Source organism: Amblyomma mixtum, chromosome 9 (assembly GCF_055824585.1).
Source record: "Amblyomma mixtum isolate Tamu chromosome 9, ASM5582458v1, whole genome shotgun sequence".
NCBI classification, from domain to species: Eukaryota; Metazoa; Arthropoda; class Arachnida; order Ixodida; family Ixodidae; genus Amblyomma; species Amblyomma mixtum.
Window position 1 is genome coordinate 69,970,677 of NC_143020.1, and position 18,926 is coordinate 69,989,602.

The 18,926-nt window shown below is 43.5% G+C and overlaps 1 protein-coding gene across 1 annotated transcript; it reads left to right on the plus strand.

Annotated features, from left to right (window-relative positions):
- Positions 1-248: 248 nt before the first annotated feature.
- Positions 249-18,647, plus strand: LOC149329598 (calmodulin-lysine N-methyltransferase). The gene is made up of 12 exons (XM_089560321.1): positions 249-402; positions 1,917-2,095; positions 3,492-3,553; positions 4,945-5,005; positions 5,157-5,211; positions 6,723-6,786; positions 9,498-9,558; positions 11,146-11,220; positions 12,470-12,533; positions 13,357-13,485; positions 16,124-16,208; positions 18,061-18,647. The coding sequence occupies exons 1-11, from the start codon at positions 304-306 to the stop codon at positions 16,205-16,207; spliced, it is 933 nt and encodes a 310-aa protein (XP_089416447.1). The 5' UTR covers positions 249-303; the 3' UTR covers position 16,208; positions 18,061-18,647.
- Positions 18,648-18,926: the final 279 nt, after the last annotated feature.

Consider the following 18,926-nt stretch of genomic DNA (forward strand, 5'->3'; position numbering starts at 1 on the left):
GTGAGGGAAGGCATAGTGAACAGAAGGAAAATGAAATGAGGCGCTGTAGTGGATAAATTTGGATCAATGTTTATCACCTAGTATTTTTAACGTACACAAACATCGCTAAGCAAACGGACATTTTTTTTTTTTTTTTCGATCTTGCGTTCATCGAAACGCGGCCGCATCGGCCGGAATTTGCGCCTACGTCAAAAACGAAACTAGAACTAGACGGGTTGCCCAACATGCGTGCTGCCAACTAGCGCTGACCACGTTCACAAGGACGATGGCTCGCACGTCTGGCAACGCTGTGTCCGATCTAAGATGGCGGCGGACATCAGAAAGAAATCCATCAAGCCCACCGCAGCGAAGGGCAAATTCGGCTCCTCCATGGCCAAGATGCGCTGGAAAATGCTTGCAAAAGTGAGTCGATGCATTCTGCCGTACCACCGATTCAAATATTTGCATGCAACGCACCGGTGCGCAGCAGTACCAATGAGCCGAACACGGGAGCAGCCGGAGCTCCTCGCACTGATGCGGCTCCGCTGAGGTTCGCGGATCGAGATGCGCGGATAAGCTCCCGTCGCGCTATCGTGTAGCTTATCAGCGGAGGGTGGATCTTTTTACGGCAGCTCGCGGAAGCCGTGGCGTCGCGTCCAGCTGGAAGGTTAGATAAGCCACCGGTGATCGTGAGCGGCGAGAAAAAAAAAAAAAAAAAAAGGCTGCCCAGTACGCGCTGCGCGAAATGTCATTTCCCTCATCATCCCCCTCTCCACAGGGCTTGAATTCTTCCTCCGCGTCCTTTCCCCGATTTCCGAGATCTGCGCTGATGCGCGGGGCGCCGAATGTCGATGTAGGGGCTCGACGAGACTGTTTCGAAATTGTCTAATTGCTGGCCGCCCCGCTGGGCCTCATAGACTGTACTCTAATGCGTTCCGTTAGCCCTGAACACGTCGCGTTAGCGCCTGTTCGTCATGTTTCCGGCGTTTTGCAACGCGCATTGTGAGCGCCGAGCGACCATGACACATTGACACAGTAACATTTGGAGGTAGAGCGAAAAAAAGAAAATCGACGGGTGGAGAGGGGGAGGAGACAGGGGAGGGTGAGAACGATGGAGACGGGGATAGATCGGTGGCGGCTCGATCTTCGGGCGTTGCGGAGAAGACCACTTGTCGCGCTTTCATAATTTAATAGCTGGCGCACAGCTAAAGGCGCGCTGGTTCCAGTTGCGCCGATGGTTAGGAATGAAAATTTGATTGCGCTTTCAGCACGGTGAATGGTCCTTATAACTGCAATTATGAAAATTGCAACAAAAGATTACGAGATGCGTGTGCTCGGGAACAAAGTTACTCTATAGCTGTTTCACGCGACCCATTCGGATGGAGCATGGAGTGGCTTGCGTGACTTGGCCAAAATAATTTTTTTTCCTCCCTAAGGCCACATCCCGTAAACTTGTGCTGCCAACTGTACGACGCACGCGTCCGCAGTATGAGTCATATGTACTGCATACATAGACTAATTCTGTATTAGTTAACCGGACACGGTAGCCCGAGATGTTATCTTAGGTAGTGTTGCAAATTTATAATTAACAGTGTCACTGCAGTAGTGATTGCAATAATTGCAGGTTGTTGAGGCAAGTGTCTGGTATCATTACTAGCCAAGCCTTCTTTACTGCTTTTTTAATTCTATGTGTGCGATTCACAAATGCCCAAGATGTGAAGAGTCATGTAATAGAAAATGATGCCGACCTAATGAGTGCGTAAGATTCCTCTATGCCCACTTTTCTCCATTTATAAATGTTTTATATGTTGGCTTGAAGATGGCACTTGGTTAATCATCATAGCAAGAAATGCACAAAAGCACCAGTCTAATATCCTCGTGGTTTTTATTGCGTTTTCACTTGCTTCTCGAATTCTTGCCTCATCTCCACATCTCAGGCACTTCACGAAGGCAGGGTGACACAGGCAGACCTGTTTTTTGGATCAACGCGGAGGTTCAGCGCATTCGGACTACTGCAGATAAGCCCCATAGAGCGGTGGCGCTCGGATGAAAACGATGAAGGTGTCTGGTATGAATGTACCTGTCTCAAGGAACCTGACTTTGAGCTTAGGATTCGGTAAGCTGCCTGGTAACCAGTTTCTTCCCAGTTTTGCATGTACCAGTGCATGTGAACTGTCGAGCACAACCGTGCTGTGTGTGCACTGTTGACTATTGGCTAACCAGAACTTGCCTTGTGGTTTGGGGGAAAGAAAAAAAAGACCGAAAAGTCTAAGATATGAAATGGCCCTCTCATAAGGTATTAGAACAACCACTTGCAGTAATGCAGTACAGTGTCAGTATGACAGCAGCGATTAAAATGGCATCAAGCTAACATTTTACTCTCCGATTATAATCTGCAGTCCATCGCAGTCTTTTAAATAGTTGTCCTATTTCCTTCTGTTTCTTGTTCAGTGTATAGCAAGGAGACTGTACTTTTAGAATGCTATAGAAAACCGAAGGCAAAAATCAAGGTATAGAACTAAGTAAAGGCATAGGTATTGTCATTTGGATGCCGTGTTAGATGACACAACTAGGTGGCTTAGTGGTTATAGAGCTCGGCTGCTGGTTCAATCCTAGCTGCATGGTCGAGTTTCGGTGGAAGCGAAATTGTAGAGGCCCATGTGCTGTGCTTTGTCAGTGCACGTTAAAGAACCCAAGATGGTCGAAATTTCTGGAGCCCTTCACTACAGCGTCCCTTAAAGCCTGAGTTGCTGAGTTGCAAAGGCCGAGTTGGGACGTTAAACCCCCATAAATATATTAGAAATATGTGCCACATTGCATGGAACACAATACAGGGAACACAGGTTCACCTAAGGAAAGCTGCTTTTGGTGTTCTGTGTTTTTATATAGAGCATATGGTAATGGTGTTTTCCTCTTAGTAGTCTTGTCAATCTATAGTTGATTGTTTCCAGGGCGAGCCTGGCTTTGTTCTAAGCCTTATTTTGTAGCTCGCGATGCCTCTGTACCTTCACTCTTCATCTCTTCATGCACGGCAGTGGTTTACTACGTTATTGTGGGTGACACGGATAGAAATGGTCTCATGCTTTGTTGTTTTTAAATTGAAGACAAACTGAAATGAATGGATTACAGGGCAGTACCACCCCTCCAGCTATCACACATTACAGTGACTTCGCTGGATATTCTGAGACTTAGCGTGATAATAGAGACAGCCTTTAGAGACATGTTGGCATAAGAACAAGAGAAGATAAGTCTAGACATGCTGACCCATGCTTTTCTGAAAGAATGTCACTACCACTTTTTTGCTTCCATACATAACTCCGTAGTATAGGACTAATACTGCACTGCTTGGGATAGGCAATCAGCTGCACTTGCGATGCGTTATCGTAATGAGTGCAGGAAACTAGCACAAGCTAACCGTGTGATGCTGCCCTGTGTCGTATTTCTCGCTGAAATGCTTTGGTTACGCATTAAGAATGTTCCGCGCTGACCGTGCTTCTCTTCGCTGCTGCAAGATCACTGCCTGACAGAATATCGCTGAAGGACATCAAAGGCTTTGACAACACCGGCAACATCTGTGAGTGGCTTGTTTGCTTGTATTGGGATTTCGCTGCGCTCGCAACTGTTTGAAGGAGCCGTGACACAGAAATTTTGCATTATAGCTGAGTAATGTTGAGATGTTTTGGAGAGCTCTATGTCTGGGGAGTTTTCTGTTGAGTGTTACGTCTGCCAGCCTGTTGATATCAGCTCATTAAAGAGTTACTGAGGACAGTTACTTCCACCTTTTGTTGTTGCTACAATCGTTTGTATGTGACTCTGTTGCCATTTATTCAGCAGTAAAGGACGTATGGATTACTGAGAAATTTGTAGCTGAAAGTGCTACACTTTTTCCCACTACTCATTTCATGCCTGTAATGACGATATGGCATTTTGTGCATTAGGGATTCAGTGTTTGTTGATCCAATATTTATGGCGGTGTCGTCTAGCCTCAGAGGTCTGTGAACGAAAAAAGCATTGACATCACCAAATTTAGTTTGTGAAATTGGCATGTAATGACAGTACTATTTTTTTTTTTTTATAGCTTATAAAAGGACCGTTTCGGGTAAAAGTAGTCTCTTCATAGTGGCAATCAATTATTATAGGCCAACTTTAATTTGTTCTTAGTGTTTTTTTAGAGCAGAATTGTCACCATGGAGGTTGGATTTTGGTTAGCGAGAACAGTGAGTGCCATGTGACATCACTTATGGTATCTAATGTAGAACAGAGACCACATGGGCCTACAAAGCTGTGACAATAACTGTCTACACAAGTCTACATGTAGCATGCTGTTTTACACCAAAGAACAAACTTTTGATGTTTGTAGCTGTCCTAAAGCTCTTTCTAAGGTCTCCAAGGTTGTGAAGCTTTGGCATTTTGTGTCCCTGCTCCTTTAAGCCTGGAGAAAAATCTTTAAATACAAATTACTACCACGCATGGGCGTTTTCATCTTGCTATCGCCGTCTTTGAGGAGGATACTACAGTGGACTTCTGTTAATCCAACTCTATTTCAGTTAATTTTTCACTCAACTCTCCAATTTGTGCAGGCCTTGGCTCATGCCAACATGCTTTTGCCACTTTTCCTTGATATGACTTGACCCCATCGTGATTGAATTAACAGAAGTCAAATGTGTCTTTTAGCTGGATGCTGAGACACTGCTAACCTTAACTTTCACATGCTTCACTTACCCCTTACAGTAAGCTAGCTTTATTCCTTGAATATTGGCCGTGAATTTCGTGGATTAGTGCTGCTTTGATTGATTAAAGCTGTGGCGTTTTTAAAAAAAATGGAGTTAAAAAGTATCATCTTAGCAGTTATCTGTGTCGACGCAGTAGCTATAAATCAGACATTACTCTATTTAAATTTGCTGTTTGTTCAGATTTATATAAACACAACAGAATGCAATGATGTTGTCTTATTTTGTTACCAAGGTATATGGCCATCAGAGGAGGTCCTTGCATACTACTGCATGAAGAACAAGGAGATTTTTGTGTAAGTATTGGATAGCATCTTCCGTAGAGCTGGTCTGCTTTACGCTTTTGGCTCGTATCATCGTCAGTATTTCTCTGTATTTGCAAAGCAAGGAAAGGGACCCAGAGTAATTTCCTTTCTGATTTTTTTTCTTTATTAACTTGTTTTCCAGTGACAAGAGCGTATGCGAGTTGGGAGGTGGTATGACGTGTCTCGCCGGATTTGTCGTAAGTCTGACCTGTGTGACTTGCTTCCTCACTTTTAACTTGGTTGCTGTCTCTGTCAGCATCATCACGATTGTTAGCCTGTCCCTGTTATTTTTTGTTGTATTGTTGCCATCTCTGTGGCAGCGTTTTTATTGCTATATGTTGCATTGTCATGCAGTGATATCTCAGTATAAAAAACAGATATTACAAATTACTGTTTGTATCGAACTCTTTGTAAATATTGTTACCAACGCATGCAATTTATACTTTATATATCGAACTTGGTTGGCCATGAAGTGGATATATTGAACTCCCCAACGCCAAAAGCTGCCGCTCAGATGGGAGGTGGCAGGCTTCACCGTAATACACAAGTGACGGGGTGGTGTGGCAAGTGTTAGTGCTAAGGCTGGACTTTTTACCGTGCAGTAGTGTTCTTATCTCTCCAACAGCACCACAGAAGGTACAGCAGCATGGAGGCTTGGTAGCCTAGCAGTCGGTGCGCGTTCACGCCTCTCGCACCTGTTGACAGCACCCCAGAAGCGGCAGCGTAGACGGTTGTAGTCTTACAGTAACCATCCTGAACTCATGTCAGCTGTCACGGAGGTGGTGAAAACGGTGGTCAGCTTTCGCTCTGACGTACCATTTTCCACGCGACGTGGCTGTAATGCGGGGAAGCCACCTTAACTGGTGCTTGGCCGACCGCTGTTGCATGTTGGTGGTGCTGTGCGAGGAAACCAACATAACTGGCTCTCGGTTATTTTGTGGTCTTGGGGAATCTCTACGAGCATCTTCAAAATGGCGCCAAAATATCCCGAGTTGTCCTACCCTGCACTGGCCGAATTGCGCTGCTCTTGCTTGCCCTTGTGATGAAATTTTATATTACGAATTTCGGCTATGTTGAACTATTTTATGATTTTTCGCCTTTTCGCTATAATGAGGTTTGTGGCTGTTTCTGCTCTTATTTATTGCATTCACAACACACACAACATTCACACAACATTCATTGCGTTCTCAGCATTCACAACATCTTCAAGGCCTGCTGCAATCTTTCTTATGCTTACTCCCAGCAGTAGTCATCATCATCATCTTCAGCCCAATAAAGGCCCTCTCCCACTGATCTTCGAATAACGCCCTTCCACAACAGCTGCCAGCCACCCTATCTCCACAAACTTTTTAATCTTATCTGCCTGGCTGGCTCTCCGCTACCCCAACCGCGTTTGCCTTCTATACTTAATGATGTAGATTTAACACTTTTACGATAATCATAACTTCATAACTTTTACTATTTGCATCGAATTTCCTACATGTGCAAGCCTAGCAGCAAGACAATTGACTTCTGTCGCTACTTGAATCGGGTCCTGATATAGTAACGAGATTGTCTCGGTGCATGCAAGCTTTCGTGTGCAGCGATGATGATGTGTGCAGTGAGATGTTTGTTTGCTGTAGCTGAATGCATTGTGTTTGTTTATTTATTTAAAAATAAATAAGTACATCTGTCCGCTGGCATACTGAGCTCATGCTTTTCCCTCCAGGTTGCCGCCACGACGAGAGCTCGGGAAGTCTTTCTGTCGGACGGGAACAACAAGTCTGTGCAGAGTATCCTTTTGCCGCATGTAGTTGGGATGGTTGGCATTGGCCTCCAAAATTCCTGATTACTAGAGTAAGAGGACAGGACAACACGAGACCAACAGTTGAGTACTACATCGCACTACAAGACGAATGACAGTGCAGTTAGATACAAGCCAAGAACACAGGGGCAGACACGCCTCAAAAGAGGCCGTCCAGTCAATGGCATCGACCGATTGTCATGGCGTTGCAGTTAGTCCCATTTTAGGTGTCCGCCAGCCGGCTGCAGTGTCACGCTGGGGGATTAACCACAACATCATGACAAACAGTCGACGCCATTGGCCGGAGGGTCTGCTTTGAGGGGCAACTGCCGCTTCGTTCTTGAGTTGTATCCGACTATAGAGAATGACACAAACATCACAGGGCTACTACACTTCAAGTCATCTTTACTTCGTGCACGCATGAATAAAGTATGCAGTCAACACACAATTTGTACATGCCCCATCAAAGATAACATCTCTGCTTGTGATCACTGCACTTATATATGATCATTTGTCTGTTGTCTTTGTGTCTTGTCCCATCTTTTCTTGAGCGAGTAATCGCGCGTATCCTTTCAGTTTTCGACAGCCTCATTCCCTGTGTGTGACACTTGCACTTCGGTTTCAAAGTCAGGTGCTCATTCTAAATGTGAAATGTTCATGGCCAGCATTTCACTAGATTCAGAATTTAATGAAACCGAACTGAACTTAGCAGTGAACTCAAAATTTATAACCATCCTGTTTGTGTAGAAAACCGAACTGAGGTCTGGAGCCTAACAAGCGACTTATGGGATAAATGTCAGGACGTTAGACATTGAAACTGCAGTGGAATGCCACCACAGGAGGCTGTATGAAAGCATGTAATTGGACATTCTGGCATGCCTTTACTATACACAACCACCACTGCAGCTGCCGCAGTGGCTCAGTGGTTATGGCGCTCAGCTGCCGACTCGAAAGACACGGGTTCGATCTCGACCACGGCAGTTGCATTTCGATAGAGGCGAAATGCTAGAGGCCCGAGTACTGTGCGATGTCAGTGCAGGTTAAAGAACCCAAGGTGGTCAAAATTATCCGGAGCCCTCCACTGCGGCATCCCTCAGAGCCTGAATCGCTTTGGGACATGAAACCCCCATAAACCGCAAACCAAACTACAACTACTGCTGTGGGGTTGCTATACACATACATACGACATGCACGCAGTCAGTTTCTGGTGGGCTTGGTAATTGTGCTTTGACAGCATTAACGGTCATGAGTATTTGTCACAAATTCCCTGTAGGGACAGAAGTAGGCATTAGAAGAGGAAGCAGTGTCAATTAGAGGTGTCAACAAGCTGCTATTCTGTCATGAATGTTTCCAAGTGGAGAGAGGATGCTGCAGGAGGAGTGTCAACAAGGGAGTGCTAGTTAAACAAATTTAAAGGTGCCCAGAAACACAATCTTAGTTGACTGTTTTGTCTGTTGATCGCATACAGTGAGTTACAATGGTGCTATTAGCGTCGGTAATACCGCATATATTCCGTTTTTCCATATTTTAATGTCCTCCCAAAAACAAATTCATGGCTCTGATGGTGTCCCCACACACCCCACACAGTGGCGGGTTTTAGCAGCGGATATAACGTCACCTGGCGCGAGCTCGATGATTGAACAAACAGTAAATATACTGCAAATTGTGTGAATAAATAGAGACACATTTTGTCACCTGTCAGTGTTTTATATTAGATCAACAAAGACAACTTGTTCGTTTTAAATAAAAGCCCTGCAAAGAAAGTAAAATAAAAATACACCACCAGGGGCTCTGGCGTTCTGGCAAGAACGAGTTACAGAGAGCAGACAACCATGGAGTGCAAATTTCCGCGACGTGCTCTGGCAGGCTGTTTTGATTGGTTGCGCCAGGTGCCGTCATCGGGAGAGCGAAATAGGAGTGGGAAGCCCCGCCAAAATCGAGTTGAGGGCAGCGTTTTGTTTGCTTGGGTTTTGAAATTTCTTCATTGAATAACTCCCGTTCCGGCGCATCGATTCCTGTAATTCTTTTTAAGTCAGCATCTGTGTGACATAAAGAATCCACGTGAAGTATAGCCTGTCTCCCCCTAAGCAGTGTTTCGCAGCCCCTTTAAGCACAGATTGAAATATAGTTAGGGAGTAGAGCTTGTTGACTTACTTTTCAGGCAGAAAAGGCATAATTTATGCTCAAGTTGGTAGTTTCACTGCTTTTGCATGTATTCTCGAGGGCGAGAACCACCAATCTCTGAGGCCACATGTCATTGATTTCTCTTCTGATAGAAGGGTGTGCCCTCTTTCTAAGTGGTGTACAAAGCCATACGCTATAAAGCTGTATACTGCCCACAAGTTTCATGGCCAGTAGAAACTGTATCAGAAGACCTCAGCAATGGTCGGGTAAAACATTGCGATGTCTAATTGAAATACTACACTAGAGCGATGTTATATTTTTTCCCAAATTATACTGTGTTATGCTCTCTGGTTTCTGCTTGTAGCATCAAATATAGTGCTGGGTGTCCACTCTGATGTCATTTAATGCTTTTGCACCTGCTATCAGCATTTAGGCTTGTGTTTCTTTTTTCATGCATTCAGCGCAGTGCAGTGCATGAATAGTCATTTGCCATCTGATTTGTGCAACTTGTTATAGTCGTCCATTATCACCACCTTCTAGAGAAACGGAAAATATTTTCCTTAATTTCTTGACCAGATGTCCAAATAATCCTCGAACGCAATACGGGCTGCTTGGGAGATGCCAACGTAGTAGCAAGGTGATGTCACACTACCTTTGTTTCAGAATATGGCTTTGCCTGCATTTTTTCTGTAAAGTCAATGCAGACAGTAAATCACCACTGTCATCACCACCACATAAAAGGCATGAATATTTTGTGGTGCATGACTTCATGACTTAGGCGTCACATTAGGGCAGTATTGGTTACTAAATGCTCATGTGTTTGTATGCAGATGATTTGGTGCTGTTGCAGTCTTAGTGCCATGTAAAATCAACCCAGCTATCTCGGTTTCAAGATTTGTTGCGCCCCTTTACAGCATTTATCAACCGTGATAACTTAACGGCTCTGAGATTCAGCTGCAAAGCCCAAAGTTGCATGTTTGATTACCGGCCATGGCAGCCATAATTCAGTGAAGGCAAAGCACAAAAAAACCCTACCACTAATATTCCAACACATGTTAAGAATGCCGTGTGGTTGAAGTTGACCCGGGCTTTTCGTTGCGGCATCTCTCATTGTTTATTGTATTGTTTATTGTAATACCCACATCGCCACAAGTGGCATTACAGTGGGGGGGGAATAACGCATCATACAAACGAAAAAAAGAAAGGCAACAAAGTGCAGCACATACAATGCAACCATGATGCAACATTAATACAGCCTGAAAACAGCATTCACAGAGATGAAGAGAATAAATCACCTGATGTAGTAATTAATACCACCTCTCCAGAGAGCCGGTTCCAATCTCTCATAGACCTAGGGAAAAAAGCATATTTGTACATCTCTGATTTACAGTTAATTTCCTTAACTTTTGGTCAGTTTGGTTGCTCTTGCACATAAAAATCAATCATTGGTTCAGTGGATGAATCAGCCTTTAAGGGGGGACACTGGTCTTGAAAAGAAAATTTTATTAATTTAGTCATAGTTATGAAATTTTCAGGGCACATGTATTTTTGTGCGCTGATTCTAGATATGCCATTTAATTCCGTGTAAAACAATTCCTTGAGCACTTACGCACTTTTTATGCAAGCATTTTGCGGAATGCTTTGAAGAAAATTTGCTGCAGGAAACTTGCTGAAATGTATGCCATTGGGTTCTCTTGACACCAAGGAATGCAATAAGGGTAAAATTATCATCCTGGCTATCATAGAACTTGAGTAATAGGGTACTGAAGCGGCCACTTCATAAACAGGAATACACACTTTCCTTCTCATTTCTGAAGCGACAACTTCAAAACTCTATAACTTAAGTTCTATGACAGGCAGGAAGACAATTTCACCCTTATTGCATTCCTTGGTGTCAAGAGAACCCAATGGCATGCATTTCAGCCAGTTTCCCGCAGCAAATTTTCTCCAAAACTCTCCACAAAATACTAGCATAAAAAGTACATAAGTGTTCAAGGAATTGTTTTACATGAAATTAAATGACATTTTAGAATCGGCACACAAAAATACATATGCCCTGAAGATTTCGTAACAGTGACTTCATTAATAAAAATTTCTTTTTCAAGACCAGTGTCCCCCCTTAAATCTAAGCACTGTGCTGATAAGTGACTGCATGTGAGTTTAGGCAGGGCTCAGTTTCGTGGTCATCAAGGCATGCTGTTGAACCATGATGTTCATTTTGCAGGAGGATAAGGTGGGATGATGACAATGACATCGGGGACCTCGTGGGCCGGTTTGACGTCATCATATCTGCTGACTGGTAGGTGCAGCGCGTTATGTTTGCAACTAGTAGTAATAGTGGTTTTATTCTTAGCTAGAAAGTAAGTAAAGAGATGTTGCTAGCCGCGGCATATGCCATCGATTCCTGAAAATAGCAATTTATGGATTCATTGTAGTAGTGTTTAGCGCATGTACTCAGCAAGAAATTGAACACGAACAAGACTATTGAACCACGCACTGCAAAATAAGCAGTTCTTAGCCAGGGGAAGCTGAATACTAGCTCCTGCTATATTCATTTTGAAGGCACGAAGACTTTTCGTTAGAAGTGTTATTCAACCGCGCTTGTATTCCTAATACAGGAGCGAATACGTTGGTGTTTTTGTGTTGCCACCTACGTTTTCTTGTTCGCGTTTCATTCGTTGCTAATATAGTACACACAAACTTATCCTCTTACCAAATGCATTATAACTTAACAGTGTAGGTCAGTATATGTGGGTGTCACTTCTCTGTGGTCCTGCTGCATTTGCCTGCTTCACAGTGTGAATGTTGCAGGTGTTGACTTGCAGGGTGATCGAGTTATGAGCTTGTAAACACAATAGTGTGCCGTTTTTCTTGCTCAGCAGCCAAGGCTGCCAGTTTGCTGTTTCACAGATATCCATTGATTTTTACGTTGTATTGGTTTCTGTTTGTGGCATTGGTAAGGCGTGAGGAGCAGTGGCTAGCTTTGTTACCACCAAATAGTATTTGAGCGTTGGGGACGATTCGGTGAAGGTGAAGTGAGAGGTCTCCTTCGTTTTGTGCAATAAGCGAGTAAAAAGTTGGTTTACAACACAGTGTACAAATTGATTACCTTGTGGCCTTGCTGCTCAACGAGTTTAAAGTGTGTACAGGTGTGTACAAAGGTAAACAGAGCACACTGTTCGCTTCTAATAATTTTAACGCAGTGCCTGATTGGAACTGTTGGCTATGGTACGTTCATGCTTGTAGTGGATGCTAGTGTGCCTTCTTACGGACAAAGAATGTTTCTTCATTTTGGAATGCGAAGACATGTTTGCACTTGGAATGGAATAGCGTACTCTATTTACTTATGTCTGCTTGTGTAAAAGTTCAAGTTTAGTAGTCACAAGGCAGTCAGTCAGTAACAACGTCTGTCGCACTTCGTGTCTGATAGTTTCATCCATCTAGCATTTTGCGATTGTTAATCGAGCTCTGCATAAACTGTGCACATTTTGCCGTTATGCTCTGGAACTGCTGGCCACATTTTGAGATGAAACCTGCTTCTTTTGCAGTCTCTTCTTTGACGAAGGTCGTCAGCCACTCGTCAACACAATCTGGAAGCTTCTTGGTGATAAGGTAACTCCCAGCATGCAGTACTTGAAGGTGTGGCCTAGAATTAGCCTAGAATTCGCCTGGTTTGTGTCACCTTTTCACAGAAGTATGTTGAAGAAACGAAATTTTAGAGCTCCTGCACAGAGTGCAGAGTAGCGAAGAGCATGCTTTGATCCTTTCATGCCTGTTTCTAACCAGTAGTGAGTAGTTCCTCGCAATCATTTCATTTTTAAACGGTTGACTCAGTATCATGCCATGTTAGTCCAGTTTTAATGTGTGCTCCCATTTCTAATATGCAACTTATTGAGAGGGAAGAAAAGCAGTACTGACATGTTTTCATCTGCGTGTTGTGCTTGTTACTTATTTGGGGTCTTTTTTCTATTGAAGAGTGCATTATATAACCAAGTAACTGTGGCAAGAAATGACTGCCTGGAAGTTAGTTACAGTTGTTACTCAATTGAAACGCTTGGATGTTAGTGGAGTGTTCTTGCACCAGAGCCAAAGGCTTTAGTGGAATCAGCTGCCCCATCAAAGTAGAATTGCAGCTATGCTTCTTCTCACAACTTGCTCACAGAGGAGTGTTTAAGAGTATGAAGTGACAGCTTCCATGGGAGTGCTGTTCTCACTCATTGGCAAGCCAACCACATGGGTCTGTGAACAATTACCTCACACCGAGTTCCTCCACTTTACTCTCAGCAATTAGTGAGGTTGAGTGAAGTGGTGAAGATTTACGTCCTTTCATGGTGATCTTGGACAAATTTCCTGGCTTTTGTACGAACCGCAGTTGAAAGCAACAGCATGTATCTTTGGAGGCTTGCCATATCATTGTTAAAAACGTAAACTGCAGGGCCTTGCTGTGATCCTGGCACCATCTCGGGGACGAACGTTCCAGCACTTCGTGGAGCTTGCACAGTCGCGGTTCTACGTTGAAATACTTATGGCTTACGATACCTGCGTCTGGGAGCTCCATGCTCGGGTGAGTCTCTGGGCCATTTTACTGTTGTTGCAACGTTTATTGAAGAGAGGAAAATAGAGAAGTGAACATTACTCGCACAAAGTACGCCTACATTAGGAGGGTCTAGGATAATAGCGAACAGCTGCATCGCCCAGCATGAGTGAATACTGTTTCTTTTTGCGAGCTCTGGCTAGAGCTCGCAACTGATGAAGATTAATTCTCCTTTTGCATGAACAAAGCAACGAAAAGTAACTTTTTGGCTTGCTGATGTTTCTGCTGTGATAGCGGGCAGAAATAAATTACAGGTGCAACATTAAGAGACGGGAAGAGAGCAGAGCACGAGAGAAGAAATTTAGAATGAGGGTAGAATGATTTGCATTCTACCCTTAATAATTCTAACTTGAAAAGAAGTGAAAGTGTGTTTGAAATACATGAGGTTTGAAAATGCTGTCTGCCTTTTTAATGCACTGGATTTTGACGGGCCCCATGGCATCCGCTTGGAGAAACTTGGAGTTAAAGTAAATGATTTTGAATGAATGAGAAGAGGTTACTATACTAACTGAAGTTAGGATAAGGACTTTGGCTGGACTTGAATCCTGGTGTGACACGGTTAGGAACTTTGCTGGGATACAGTTGCTGTGGCTGGCACAAGATGGGGCTGCAGTCGGAGATCAGGGTGGTGATGCAGGTTATAAAGGACAGACTGCAGGCATTGGGTGGAGAATGAGGGGGTGCTAGGGTTCCGGAAACAAAGGAGGTAGAGGACAATCTGTTCTCATTGATGCAGTATATCGAGATTGCTGAAAAGGAACACAGGCCCCTATGGCTAACATATTTGGATGTCAAGGGAGCCTACGACAGTGTAATTCAAAATGATTTGTGGGGCATACTGGGGTACATTAGATCTGGAAGGCAGAGTAACTAATATTTTAAAGACGTCTATAAAAGCAAAAAAGTGCTTATAAAATGGGAAAAAAATGTGCCAGAGCCTATAGAGATAAAGCGGAAGCTTGGGCGCGGATGTTCTCTGTCATTGTTGTTCATGTTGTACCTGCCAGGATTAAAGACCAAACTAGAGAGGTGTGGACTTGGCTTCAACCTTTCTTTCTTGAAGCAAGGAGAATGGTTTGAAGTCATTAACAAGGCTGATGTATGCGGATGATATAGTACTAATGGTTGACAACAAGGAAGTTTTCGAGAGTTTGATGGGCACCTGCGGTACAGAGAAAGATAGATTAGGTCTGAAGAGTAGTAACGAAAAATCGGCAGTCATGACTTTTAATGATAATGAGGGTGGCGAGCAGAAGGTACAGGAAGTCACGCTAGAGGTAGTGGATAAGTACGAGTATCTTGGGGTGTGGATAAATAATGGTGCTGAGTATTAACGGAGCATGAAAAATATGTAACGACTAAAGGTAACAAGACTGCAGCTGTCATGAAATTGTGGAATTACAACAGGTACGAAGTGGTAAGAGGGATTTGGAAAGGGGTGATGGTTCCTAGTTTAACTTTCGGCAGTGCGGTCCTGTGCACGAGACCAGTGGTTCATGCAAGGTTAGAAATTAAGCAGTGTGGGCTTGCTTTGGGAGCACATGGAAATACATCAAATCAGTGGTACAAGGTGACACAGGATGGACATCATTCAAAAGCAGAGAAGCTAGCTGCAAGTTAGGATAGAATTTGAGGAGCAGTTGAGAGAAATCGGGGAAAAGCAGTGGGCTAGGAAAGTTTTTAGTTACTCGTACGTGTGGAATGTCAAACAAAATGGAGAAAGTGTACTAGAAAATTGTGTCAGCAAATATTTTGACAGTAGTTGGGGAGGAGTGACTTCCTGCATGGTAGTACAGTCAAGCCCACTTATAACAGTATTCAAGTGCCATGGAAATACCATTGCTATAACCAATAATTGTTATAACAGGGTTGTGCCGAAAAAAAAGAAAGGATAACAAACTTCAGAGCATTTATTGACAGTAAATACCCAGAGGGGTTTGATTGTTCTAATGCCTGTAAAAGCTCGTTAAATCGAACTTCAGGGAACCAGGACAATGTTCACCGATGACCAAAGCACCGCCATCACTGCGCCACCGGGAGCTTTGCGCACCTCCACGTCACAGGAATCAAGCCGGCTTTTTGGAAGCTATTCTTATGGGAAATTCAAGAAGCATGCAGAACCAAGGGTGCGGTGACAGCTGACGAGAGGAAAACCGCGCTGGCTGCATGCACGCGCGCTGCACTGACTGATTAGGGGTACGCATGGCGTGCGTAGCCAATGCAGCAATGCAGCAGCTCTCCTGACGCGATGACGCCTGCCTCTTTTGCTTTCGTGGCGTTGCTGCGCCAGCTTAGTCCATTGGTCGGCCCCACACATGCACGCTTTTGTGTCATAAGCAAGGTTTTGCTGGCGTGGTTGTAGCATTTCCTTCTTTCTTTTTCTATAATGGTTGACACTCAATTACCAGATTTAATTGTTATAACCAATAATGTGCCTTGACAGCATTGCTATAAGCAGTTTATTTTACCATAGAACACATGGCAAAGCTGATGGTGCCATGACCGACCATTGTTATATCCGATATATTGTTATAACCAGTATTGTTATAAGTGGACTTGACTGTAAATGCATCCACTTCAGTTCAAGCTGATCTCTGTTCAATTCCAGTACCAGCAGGAAAGACCAGACATCTACGATGCCAACCTTCACTACCCACAGATGCTCATCCTTCGCAAGATACTGTCGGCATAAGGTACGCAAAGCAATTTACGATGAACATTGTGGCATGCCTGAACGTTCTTTAAGCACTGCAGATTTTGCTAATTTCTTTCATTGGTCGCGACAGTCACTTAGAGTAGGAGCTCTCAACCTTTCTTTAGCCGCAGGGAAAACCAACGGCTTTCAAAAGGTGTTGAAGAATCCCACGTCTTTTTTTGCATGCTTAACAGGCATGCAAAACAAAGTAACTCGCTGATGCAAGGCCCTCAAAAAATGCCAAAATTCAATCAATAATGACTGGTTGTGTAGTTTTCTTGTGCCATAGCAATCACAAAACAATTAACCCCAAAATAAAGTGGCTTAAAGTAGGTAAATGAAAGGTGGTGGGATTTGAAACAAACTAATTTAAATACTTGGAGAACTGAAAAAGCACCACAAGATTACAGTGGAGCCCAGTTTAGCTTAGCTGTCGTAAAGGACTGCTCTAGAATGCTTTTCAGACCGCTCCAATGTTGAAGTCATCACCTATATGTAAATTATATGGCAGATGAAAGGATTAGCCATCTGTTTCTATTGACAAACATTATATGTAATTAGGCTTTCAGAACTAGTGTTCCAGCATCTACTCACACACCTAATATGTGGAGTTGTAGCTCTTCTTTTGTTGAAAGAGGCAAATTAAGACAAACTGCAGTAAATGGCCTGACTGCAACCACTGCTGTTTTTTGCCCTTTGTGAGCTTTTTATTTTCAAGCACCCATATTAAAGCCCTTGACTATATTTTAGAGCACAGCTCTGGTAAGTGCCCATTCTTGCGTTAAGCAGTGTCGGCTTTGTAGCTTGGCATAACTGAGCCAGAGAAGAGCGTAACGGAGGACGAAAAAGAGCAAACGTGGAGCGCAGTGAAGGATGAAACACTGCGATAGCGAACAGAGTGTGAAAAGGAAAACAGAGGAGGATAAGGCAGGGTAGCGTTAAAACAGCTTCCGCAGTGGCGACCCGTGGCACCAGAGTAGTTGCGCGTCTTCGCCCGCGAGGCTCAACAGCAACGTATTGCTGTGCGCACTGCCCAAGCCGAAACCCACAGCCACCTTTGTTGAGCACTGCATGTTCAGTATGCAGTCACCCGCAGTTGCAGCTGCGCAGTGGCCTGAAACTACAGGCAGTGCCGATTATCACTACCATTTTCTTGTGAGATGAATTGATTAGAAGTGCAAAGATTGGGCAGTAGTGCTGGCACCTTATCACTCGGCAACAACTCTTCTTGGAACTGAGAAATTATGTCACAAGTTCCATCACATTAAGTTTCACTAAAGTAGCATAGCGATGTAATTTTTGGTTCCACATTTTGTTCTCCTTAGAGTACTGGTAGCTGAGGTATTAGTATACATCGATTGCCACATGAAATTGATGTACACACGGTGAATAACTTAGAATTTACTGTCTTCTCCTGCTGTTTCGGTTTGTTTCAACAGCCAGACGACGAGCATGTACAGTACAGGTCGCATAAGGAATAGGAAAACTACCGTATAATCTCTGTGTCATCCTAGTTCAATAAAATGCTTAAGCCAGCCTGTCGCAGTAGCCAGAATGACACGAACTGAAGAAGCAGCAATTTGTGTGTCACAATTTTTTTACACCTCACACGCCCTGTACTGAACTTTGATGTCATAGACATCATTTGGCTGCTGCGACCAAAACTAAAGCAGCGTGAGATAAGAAATTCATTTATAGATTATCTATCAGGTGTAAACGATTCCATGTGGCAGTTTGTTTACCAATGTTTTGCACATTATTTGGTGTCTGCACCCCTCAAATTTGACAGTGAATTGGATTGACAGCTCATCAAGGTGCATGAGACTTGGCTTACACAATTTTCATTGCAGCATTCCTCAGGTGCGTGTTGAAGAATCTCGTAAAACAAGGAAAGAAAGAAAGAAGGAAGAAAAGACACAAGCAATCTCTGGTCCTGACCAGACGTCCGCCATGACCGCCGCCATCTTGGAAAACAACATCTTCAGGACCAAGAGCACCAACTGTTGCATAAAAAGAATTTCAATAATGACCATAAGCCGCGCTTTTATGTATAAACTGATGTGTGCGTGTGTGTGCAATGTGTTTGTTGTTCACGTGTTTCACAGTTTCACCACCAAACGTTTCAGGAAATGAAAAAAAAAAAAAGAATCATTTTCTCATGTAGTGAAGTGTCCAACGAGAGAAATATATATCGAAAAAAATACCTTACCTGATAAATGTTGTAAATAACGGTTATTTTCGAGAGCGAGAAAAAAAAAAAACTCATTACGGGGGCTGTGCCCCCATAGTGCATTTTTTTCCTGCCGTCTTGCAATCTTGCCAAATGTCTTAACAATAACATCATCTCGCATGAAACAAGGTGTTCACAGAAATAATTTATTGAAGAGAAATCACTGTATTTATTAATGCCTAATAAAAAGGTTGTTATTTTGAAGAATGTGAGAGTCTGAGAGATGGTGTTTGCTGCATGATCTTGCTGCAACCACTGAAAGCCTACTTTGATGCACAGACATGAGAAGACTTGTCTAGAGTATTCGAGCAGTCATCCGCAGAGCAGGCGAAGTGAAATCTTAAAGGGGCTGCGAAACACTGCTTGGGGGGATACCGGCTATACTTCAGGTGGGTTCTTTATGTCACACAGATGCTGACTTAAAAAGAATTAAAGGAATCGATGCACAGGAACGGGAGTTATTCAGTGAAGAAATTTGAAAATACA